At 38.7% G+C, this 10999-nt stretch overlaps 1 protein-coding gene across 1 annotated transcript in view; it reads right to left on the bottom strand.

Annotated features, from left to right (window-relative positions):
- The window catches only part of IL15 (interleukin 15), a 43084-nt gene extending 33214 nt beyond the window's left edge, over positions 1–9870 (bottom strand). Inside the window, exons 1-3 of the mRNA XM_010008995.1 lie at positions 9804–9870; positions 6680–6764; positions 5462–5636 (exon numbers count right to left, since the gene is read on the bottom strand). Of these exons, the coding sequence (XP_010007297.1) occupies positions 5462–5636; positions 6680–6764; positions 9804–9870 (327 nt within the window). The remainder of the gene's footprint in view (positions 1–5461; positions 5637–6679; positions 6765–9803) is intronic.
- Between the last annotated feature and the right edge of the window lie 1129 nt (positions 9871–10999).

Below are 10999 nucleotides of genomic sequence, written 5' to 3'. Positions count from 1 at the left end.
GGTTGCTTCTCAGGGCACAGCAGGAGAGAACAGCACAGTCATGGTAAAGGATTGGCAGGACAGAAAAGTATTTCACCAAAAGGGACAGCATCTGGCTTGTGGATTTTTTATGTTAAGTGTGGGTTTAGTGCCTATCATAATCTCAGGGCATGGCAGCTGTAGTCCTGAAGTTCTTAGTCACTTGATGATGAAAAATGTTTCTGCCTTGAGCTAAAATTTAATGTCCTGACAATGAGGCTCGGTAGCTCTCTAAGAGTACTCTCAGGTTTGCAGGAATCATCACGTACTCATGTAAAGCTCACACACGCCAGGGTCAGCAGTGACGGTAGTTACTTCCTCTCCATGCAATCATCTTTTTGTCCCCTTATGCTGGTTTGTTATTCTGTGCACATCACAGTCTGTGAGGTGGTAAAAATATTCTGCAGCTAAATGAGAGGGTTTTAGAAATGGCTCTGTCTCCTAGCTGAAGAAAATATGAGTTTCTAGAGTTGAGTATTTCCTTCCTTTTTCTCAGTGAAATAACACTTTTTTCAGGAACTTTATTTATAAAACCTGGTGAACCATACCACTTAGTTTTCTGTGCTGGGATATTCTATTACAACCAGATTCCAAAAATCTAGTTAAGGACCTAAGTAAGGCTTCTGTATCTTGAACCACGATCATACAAGAGAGAAAAACAAGGACCAGAACTGAGTGTTCCAGAGAATAGTTCTAGATGGCTGCACGAGGAATTACCTACATGAGGCAGCTTATTGCCATTTTTCAGCCCCCCTGCACACGGCATTCTGTGGTTCAATACTGGGCTCCAGTGTCCATTCTGCACAGGAGGAACCAAATTGAAAAGCAGCCATACCAACAAGCTCCTGTACAGGAGCTGGTTCGGAGTCACTAACACTGCAAAGAAGCTTCCAGCAATTTAACACAAGACAAAAAAGCAGAACTCATTATTTCATGCTCTCTAGGGGCTCTTGGTTCTCCCACATGACTTTGTATCTGTGTTTCCAGAAAAGCTGCTACTCACCCTACTTTTGCTCTCTCTGTAAGTACAGAGTGTTAACAGCACTTTATAAACAGTTGTGCAAACATGGAACACAAAATCTGCCTCAGCCGACAGCTGTTAGAAACATGGGCAGGATTTGAAAGACAAAACGAGAAAGTACAAACTTGTCTGGAATTCTTGCTGTGACAGTAGAAAAATGTGAGTGAAAAGGAGGCCTCAGCACTGGAGAGAAGAACACCAGCCTGGGCAAATAAACCAGAGGAACATAGTCATTTATTGGTTTATAATAAGGGCACTTCTAAGACAGGAGTGGTCATGAACACCCCAGTTTCTTCAGTTTACTCTGGCTCTTTCTAAGTGTGAGAGTAGATAATTCCAAGTATGCATGCGAGTATATTTGGACTTGAGATCCTAAAGTCTCTCATACTTGCCGCTGTTTAAAACTGGAAGAAAACTGATTGGTTTTCCATTTGTCTTTTCTTTTCCATGTGATACTTTTGCTATACTATAATTTGTCAGAATTCTCTCAACAAGGAGAAATGTATAAGCAAGCAGTCAAAAACAAGCACACAAAGCTTTTGGTATTAATTAATTATATTCTGTCAGAGGAGAGAAAGAGTCACTAATTATTTTTTTCAGAAATCACTTTCCAAACCGTTTCCTTTGAAAACTGCAAAATGGAAACACTGTATATAGGGTGGATTATTTTTTTAAACTAGGTCTCTGGATTTTTATTTTTTTTAAGAATTACATTTTGCTAGCATTTCTGAAGTTAAAATGTATAATTTTCTAACTTAATATAAAAAGTGTTCTAGACATTACAGTAGTTGTATATTAAAATGATGTGTTGGTATGTATACAATAAGGTGGCAATACCACCTGCACTCCCTCAACATTTATTTCTCATTCATTTTCTTTATTACACAAAAATGTGCTTCCTAATTACACAAAGAACATTTTACAGTCATCTAAACACTACTGGCCACATCAGGTGTTTATTTATGGCCTAAATTATTCTCCTACTTTCCTACAAGCAAAATCACCCTATCTAATTTATGCAAGTTTCATTCGTAGTGGACACAGGCTGTTTGGCAAGATTTTGGCAATTACTCTCACTAATGAGCTACTAAACTGTAATTTCATATTATAAGTGCAGTGACAAAGAACTTGAATAACTTACATCATGCAAACAGTAAAGTGAAAGCAGATGCATGAATGTCATTTAGAAAATAAAACAGGATAACTTAAAATTCAAACATGACCCCATCCTGATCTGAAATAGGGTCACTGAAATATTCTGTGTGGTGGTACAACAGCCAACAAGAAGTCTGGGTTTGGTGTGTCCTGTAAGTTTGCTTACTGTCACAATTTAAGGCTGGGCTGCCAATTAAGCGAAGGACAGATGCTCTCTGTTAACCCCTCTCCCTTTCAGAAAGGGAAAGGAAAGAGAATGAGAGAGAGAGATTAGGGGTTGGAAATGAAACTGCACAGCTTTAATGAAGAAGTAATTATGACAGAGAAAATAATAAAATATATTAAAATATATATAAATTAATAAAAATATATTAAAACATATACAAAAGCAATATTACATTTTGTCACCCCTAGTAACACTCATGTCACCACCAAGGCTGCAGGGCAGGCCCTGGGAATGTCTCAGCTCCTGGAGTCATCAACCGATGGAAGCTGGATGCAGGAAGGCGTGGATTCAGGAACACATGGATTGGGATCAAATGCAGACAAATGGATGGAGTCTTCTCAGGACACCAGCCATGGTGAAGAGAGCTTGACCCTCATGATCCCTCAAATTTATACTGAGTATGACAAACATGGGGTGATCAGTTTTTATCACCTATCTCATCCTCTACTCCCCACAGGAGGGTTGCAGGTGTAACCCATTCACTCACTTCTGTTTCTGGAACATATGTTTTTCAGAACCAAGCAGTGGCCTTGATTCTGCACAGCATTCTCCATCAGTAACTGTAAACAACAAGCATTACTGTACCTAGAAGCAGACACTGACTGAATATCATGCTGTTAATTTCAGCAAGTGCAGCAACTTAGAAGAGACTTAACTGAAAAGTAAAATTACTAGAAAGAAAATTGGTTCAGTACTGGCTTAAACCAGAAGACTCACAAAATTAATTCCTTTGGAATTGGTGTTAGCTCTGTCACTGAACAGCTGAGAAGGAAGTAGTGCTACAGGAGCAAGACTGAAGAAGTGGGAGGAAGGCTTTTCCAGATCAATGTGGTGTGGAAGTTTATACAAAAATGCTGGCTTTTCCATAGCCTGCAAAAAAATGGCAGTTCCTGTGCGGTGAGATTTCTTCAGGATGGCCCTCAACTGAACCAAGTCAGGCCCAATTTTTTTTCAGCTGCATTTCCAAAAGCTTAAGGATGGAATTGCACTATGATCTTCTCACTTAGTGTCTCAGTATCAGTTCTTTTGCAAAGCAGCCTTGAGATGGAGGTCTTCTTTGACATGTGCTCTGATAATACATTATGCTCTGATAAGTATAATGATGTTGTGTTTTTTTCAAACAGAATTCCAACCTTTTTAGAGAATCTGAACCCAAATGTACAGGTAGGTGCAGAGGACAGTATTTACAATCTAGTGTCTCTTTCTGAGTATCTTCTATTATAGTGTTCCTGCTGTGTTTTAATTTTTGCTGCAGGGCTGAACTACTACACTCTCATCTATCACCCTTATGTATTTATGCATAGCAAATGAAAGAACTGTTGTTCTCTTCCTCTAGGTGACAGAGTGGATATATAGAGCTGATAAGCCAGTACAACTTTGGCTCTCCCCATTCCTAGTGTTGCAGCTGGAGTAGCTAACTCAGGGAATGCAGCCTTCTGCTTCTGAGGAGTCACATCCCAGTCATCCCAATGACATTCACCATTAATGCTCGCCAAGAGCTGGTGTGAGAGCCTTGATTCTAGATAGTGGCCAGCAGCAGTGTGCCTTACTCCTGAGCATGAGAGGACAGAGGGGAACTTGTATCATGAGGGAATTATTTAAGTCTGCTTTTTTATAAATGCTGGGAAGATGCATTTACAATCTTCAACAAACTATAAACATAGCTGAATTTGAGAACTGTCCTGCACCAGTGCTGTAGCAACATATAAACCAATGTTCAAGTCTGAAATAATTCTGTGGTAGACTTATTGCTGCAATAGAGCACTGCAACCTAGAGTTACTAGGCAGGAATGTGTGCCTTTGGAAAATCTAGGCAACTTCTGCTTCATTGCTGCCATAGGACTATAGATCATCTGTCCCTTTTTCTCCTACTAAATTATAATGTGTCCTAAATTATAGGCCCTTCAGATCAGTTATTAAAAACTTCTGTCATCTTAAAAATGCTATTTAATTTCTAGACACATCGGGAGAGACATTAATATTCTACCTTTCAGAAGCATGCACAACATTTCTGGCATGTTGTAATTTATCAACTATTGCCACTACACATGAACTATTCCTATTTAAAGAGGTAGTGTTTCCAAGCAAAACCGTATCAATTGCTAAGTTAGACAAAATAAAGCAAAGAGAAACGGAATTTAGTGCTTAAAATTAGTCAGAATATGTTTCTGAATCTGTGGGGAAAAATATCACAGAGAAATATGTGGTTCTTAGTTGGATTCATGTGAGGAACCTGTGATCTTAAGTGGCTTTTTAGTGCCCTATGAACAAGCACTATCCAGTTTGGATATTTGCAGTATTGCAGCCTAAAAGTTTTCCAGGATTAAGGGTTGCTCTTTGAATTGCATGATAGATACAGAAAATCCTACACAAAACTAAATAAATATGTGGGGAAAAAGCTGGCTAACATCTGGAAAGGCCTGTCTTCACCATAAACACCATAGTTCTGCTTGTGTTATTTCTCTCTGTATTAATCAACACTTTGTGGAGTGCCCAGACTACAAATCTCTTGTGGTCTACACTGTCTTAGTGATCGCTGGTGTAGGGAGCTACATGCCAAATCCACAAAACTGTTAGTGAATCTAATAATTATTGAAGTTCCTAGCTAGTCCCCACAAGAATAATTTTCTACGAAAATGCTTTTTTGAAGTTCAGTGCTGAGTTTAGTTGTCTGAGCTCCAGCAGGGTAGCTGGAGCCTAGTGCAGTGCCTTGGGAGCCAGGCACATGTAGCTGTTAGGTTTCAGATGCTGAACAGGGCACTGTCTAAATTAGCCAATTAGCAGGGCTGGGAAAATTTTTATGAGGATTTGCATGCCTGTGGCTGCACTGGCCATGCCTCCATCAGGATTCATAGCTCAGGTTTCTCTCTTGCAAGCTGTGCTAGTCTTAGTTTAAAGCACAGAATTCAAAGATGTGCCAATCAATTATTTTATTTGTTTTCTACTAGATAAGTGGTTTATAAGTGTTTTCTCAAAAAAAAATTCCAGAACAGTGACTTAAAGAACCAAAACGTTATATTACAATAATGAAACTGAATCACTTGGGTAGGAGGTGGATTCTTTTCCTCAAAGCTGTTTGTCAAAACGGTTTGTTGAGATCTCTCAGTCTTAATCCATGTAACAGCCTGCTTTGGGGTCACTTTGCCATTTGTAGTTGGAGCTTTCAGGAAAGCAGAATTAGATCCTAAGCCATAAGATGTTGCAGATAAGTAAGTCCTAGTAAAAAAGAAATAGCATACAAAAGAGAGGGCTGAAAGAGGAAAGAATGCAACAGAGTAATTATATGCATTCCATCAATATTATTTACTTTTTTTTTCTCTTTAATACTTAAATACAATAACCATGATATGCACCATATTTCTAATTTGATAATACTGTTTTATATTTTCATTATACTGTGATGCAACTGGTCTCTTAATGCTCAGAGCTTTCATGACAAAGGTAAAAATTGCTCAGTAGTAAGTAATTTCTATAGAAATAGAGAAGATGTTTAGCTATGATATGAACAGAATGTATTCTAAACATCTGAAACTTAAGAAACTACACAAAATATACTGTATCTAACAAAGAGGAAGGAGTTTCTCCAAGTATTTTACTCTTATTTTACTTTTAACTTAAAATTAGAAGTTGTGCCAGATTCAAGGCTGATTTGTTTTGTCACATCACTTTCAGGTTCAAGGGTTTATAAAGAGTTTTTGTATTATGATATACTATATATTGTTTTAATATTTAAGAATATTTTATTATTATTTAATATTATTTAATATTGCACTTTTGCAATATTAAACTCCCACATCTCCCCACAATATTTTGTTTGGTCCTTCACGTGAAAGAACCCATGTGGTTTCTTGTAGGGAATCTTAGTATGTGGCATACTATGTACAGAAAAGATGAATGCTCTGAGAGTTATCAAAACTTTGACCAGTTAATGAAAAGACAGTGTTTTGAAATTTGCTAGCAGTAATTGGTCATTTGTCATTTCACAACTGGAGTTTTTTGGTAGCTTTTTGCTCAGATCAGCAATTTTTCCTGTCTGTTGTTTCTTACATTTCCTGATTACAGCTGTGATTCTGAAGCAGCAGGTTCTGCTGAAGGGTGAGCCATTGCTTTCACAGGCAATGTGTGGGACATGGAAATGTTCAATGAACATAGGAGTAGAGCTTCCCTATTTCTAATCTTCAGTGCTCACTGAATTCTTCTGTCCTCTGCCTCCTGACTGTCTAGCCTGAGTCACTGCAATGCATTGTAGGAAATCTTACCATGGCAGGTAGCAACAGAAATGTACAGGATGTTCCCAGTCCTCTCCAATTCCCTGATTATTTATCAGTGTGTACTTTGTATGCCCTGAAAACAGCAAGAGATAAGGAGTTTATGGAAAGGATTACCAATATGAGGCCATTGAACTCCATTTGTCTGGTGAGAGGTTCAGGTGAATTGTTGATATCAAGGTCCAAAATGGGGTTGGCTTGCAGATGTAAATAGTGACCCACAGAAGCAGAGACTGCTGAGCATAACTTCAGAGCTGCTCAGCTCCAAAGAGGCCGGGTTCATCCACAGGGAGATGAGAAGATCCCACTTCCCAGAGATTTAAGGCATACAAAGTGACTGAGATGGCTGATTCAGTGTTTCCTCACATCAGCATGCCTAGCTACCCCTAGTCTATGACTCTTGTTACTATTCAAAGGGAATCAGCTCAAGGTTGCTCCAAACAGAGAACAAAGGCTGACTTCTGGGTCCTGTTGTGGCATAGAGTGTAAAGCACCAGGAGCCCTTTAAACCCTGACTGCAATAAAGTGTGTCCAAACTAGGAAAACTGACAATAAGCCAAAAACTTTTGTCAGTATGCTTGGATTGAGGTTTCTATGCAGGAAAATAGAAGATGAATGGTGCTCAATCAATTATGATATTCTATGCAGAGCTGAAAATGTGAGAGGAAGAAAAAAAAGCAGCTTTTTGTAAAAACAGATTATTGAAGAGACAAGACCCAAACCACTAATTGTTGCTAATTTTGCCTATTGTTGTGACTCTAGAACCTGCTTGTTCAGTATTTTTTCAAAGTAGAATCCAGAAATATCTGAAATATAAATAAAAGTTATATATACTGAATTTTAATCAAGATAGGTAAAAAAGTTTTTTTCACTTCAACAAAGTTGAGACCTTACTGCTATGAAAGGGAGTTAAAGAGACTGTAGAGGGCATCTCAGTTAGGAATGCAAGCACTGATACGTGGCTTTGAGGCTTCATGTATGTTTTTAATAAACAAATCAAGCTTAAACTCAGGAATATACATTGCCTCAAAAAATATTTCCATTTCTGAGAGTGTAACTACACATAGTTATCTTAGTCCATACATCCTATATAACAACAATACTAAGTAGTGAACTTGCAAGACATGGACAAGTTGTCAGTGTAGGCACAATCCAGAAGTACTGTGGACTTGATCAAATGACTTGACATCAAGTGGATTTGATGTCACCTGAGAAAGGCTAATAAAATCTCTGAGACAACTATGCCATTTCTTGTCACTTTCCAGATATCTAAATTATTGGCAACATTTTGTAATTTGCTTTTTTGTACCATAAGATTCCTTCTGAAGTGACTCCCACTGAACTTACCAAAGAGCATCTGGTTTTGTGCAGCTCCAAAAATACAGCTAGTTTACTGTCTTTTAAATGTATGTGGTGTGCCTTAGGGGAGGGATAGAATTGAGCTCCTGATGATATTCCACTTCCTTGCAAACTTTTCCATGTATTTATACCAGTGGTGACTGTGTGATTTCCTAGATTTTACATAACATGCAGCTGGTACACAAGATTGCATGCTTTACTTGTTTCATTTCTGGGGGACTGTATGAAATCAATTTTAATCTACTTTCACACACATATTAGTGAAAGCTCAGATATAACATTCTGATAAACACAGTTGCCTTCTGGCACACCAGAGGAGAAAGGTACATCTAACCTTTGGTAAGGAGGAAGGGCTAAGTCTTTGCACTGAATGTATGAAAAAGTTATTTGAAATATTGACTATGGTACAAGCTCATAACGTCCTAAACCAAACATCTCAGAGGCCTTTCTCATTGCCATTCACACCAATTAGCAATAGCTATATTCAGCAACTTTTAAGAAAATACTGTATGCTCTGCTTTGCCTGAAATAAGAGGTTTGACTTAAAATTATGGTTTAGTGCTGATTTGTCCATTTCTAAGAAGCAGGATAAATATAGGAAAGTAGTGACCTTCTCAAGGTTGCCTAGGGAGTGTAAATTTGCTTCTGAAGAAAAGTTTAGATTTCATGGTCATGGAGAGCCTTGCTACCCACTTTGAAGGTGAGCACTGCTACCATAAAGAGGCAACTTTAGTCTCCATAAACATGGGTCAGGAGCAGAAACCTTCCTGTGCCAAGTACAGCATGTTCCTGTAGTCTCTGTCTTAAAGTGATTGTTAGGGTCTGAGTGTTTATCAAGGACTTCCTTATTTACTTCATCTCCTTCCCACCTCTTCTCCAAATAAGGTTAGTCCTTCAGATTTATGACTCTTTCATCAGTGATTGTACCTTCTAATATTTTGCTTAAAAATACATCACTGATCTTTCTGATCTGTATGGAGTGTTCTTCAGTTGTGTATGTAGAATCATAGAATCATTCTGGTTGGAAAAACCTTTAGTATCATCAGGTCCAACCATTAACCCACCACTAACCATGTCCTTAAGCACCACATTTACATGTCTTTTAAATACAACCAGGGACAGTTTAAGAGTTATCTGTGTTAATAATAATAATAATTTTTTTATTAATTAAATTATTGTTATTATTATTTAGTTATAAAGGTTTGTGACATTGGTTAGTCCATCCTTCTGCCCAAGACGTGAGCATGTGTGCCTAAGCCACACCTAGTGGATAGTTTATTGAAATGCTCTTCAAAACCTCCAGTGTACTGAAGAGCTTCACAGGATTGTGGCGTAATAATGGCATGCAAGAGAGGTGCACAGCAAAGGTAGAACCCTCTGACAAACGCAGGGAAACTGAAAGAATGAGAAAACACACAGCAGTCAGGTCTTAGAGGTGGGCAAAAAGAACTTTTAGATGGCCAGAGGAAAGTGAGCACTCTATTCTCTAGCTCAGGACCAGAAGTGATGTTCCTTCATGCAAGAATGAGAGGGCAGGATGGAGATGTGTTTAAAATATCTGTTCTCTCTGACCTAGTGACAGAGTCAATTTGAAAATGTGGGTAGTTTTATGCCTTGGGTATTGTTATGAGCCATTCATAATGTCTTGGTTCTGTTTGTCATTTACTGCCTGCCGTCCAGCCTCTGGCTGAGCAGTTTTATTTCCTATATTTTGTGTAGTTTATTCTTGGTTCCCTTTTTTTTCCCCTTAACTTACCTCTGTCAGGAAATGGCTGATTGTGACTGTCTGTCTTGTCCGGAAGGTGTTGGTTGGTTATCCCCATGCCAGTTTTGAACAGCTGACTATTCAGATTTTGCATTCAGTTTAGGTGTGTTACAATTTGGACCATTTCTCCAGTTTTTCAAGATTATTTTGCGCTTTGCTCTTCCCTTGCAAAGCATTTCATTCCTCCTGTTTAGTACTGACACATTTTGTCAGCAGAGCTTTCATTTGATAGCTGCATCACAACTGAAAGTGCTTGAATAATACTGGATGACCTACCTGTGTTCCTTTCTTTCAATTACACTACTTTCTCTGTAAGCAGCACTCTTGAGTCCACCTTTCCAACAGGTTGTGCCCCCTCAGGCTGGCAGATTCCTTGCTTGCTTTTATTAATTTCACATGACATCACGTCAAAAGTCTTGCTGAAGTCAAGGCGATGTGACAGCTACTGCTTCTCCTCTGTAATTTAGACTTGTTATCCTGTCACTGAAGAAGAATAATTTGTCAGAATTTGTCTGTAACAACATTTGTGGGCTTCTTCCTACTCTGATTTCCATTTTCTCTGAGCATTTCTTCTGATAGGTCTTCAAGAATGGGAGGCTCCCTGTCTGGCCTGTAGTGCCCTCCACTCTCTTTGTCCCCATCTTGAAGACACTCTGCACCTGTTTTGACCAGCCTGGACCCTAGCATGTTAGTCAAAGTTTCTAAAAGGCAAGGAGATAGGAAGCCCACATACAGTCTAACCAAAGGTCTGTTGGCACAGGATGCAACCTGCCTGCTGTTCTCTGGCCAGGAGCACATGCAAGCAGAGTGAGGGCACAGGGACCCATTCCCAGTGATACCCTTCTGTCCTCCAGAGACCTCTCATATAGCTTGTTTCTTTGAGGCAGTAGAAAACTCTGCAAGCTGTCACAGTCATTCATGTCAGATCTCCATGAGGAATCCTGTTTTGTTCCCAGTTGTTCCTATTTGTTCACTATTTGCCCTCTACACTTTTCCTGATAATGAGGATTTCCTTTTTTTTTCCTTTTTTTTTCTTTTTGTGTGTATGTGTGTGACATGATCGTGTCTCTGTCATAAGCAAAGTTAACCTTTTAAATTTTGTCATTAAGTTCCGAGTGGTTTTCAGCTGTTGTGTCTATGTAAGTGAAATGTTGTATATTTTTATATAATTCATGTATCTAAAAATT

This window comes from Chaetura pelagica, unplaced genomic scaffold (genome assembly GCF_000747805.2).
Source record: "Chaetura pelagica isolate M959 unplaced genomic scaffold, ChaPel_1.0 scaffold221, whole genome shotgun sequence".
NCBI classification, from domain to species: domain Eukaryota; kingdom Metazoa; phylum Chordata; class Aves; order Apodiformes; family Apodidae; genus Chaetura; species Chaetura pelagica.
Note: the sequence above shows the minus strand (reverse complement) of the source record. Positions and strands in the feature narration are given on the sequence as shown.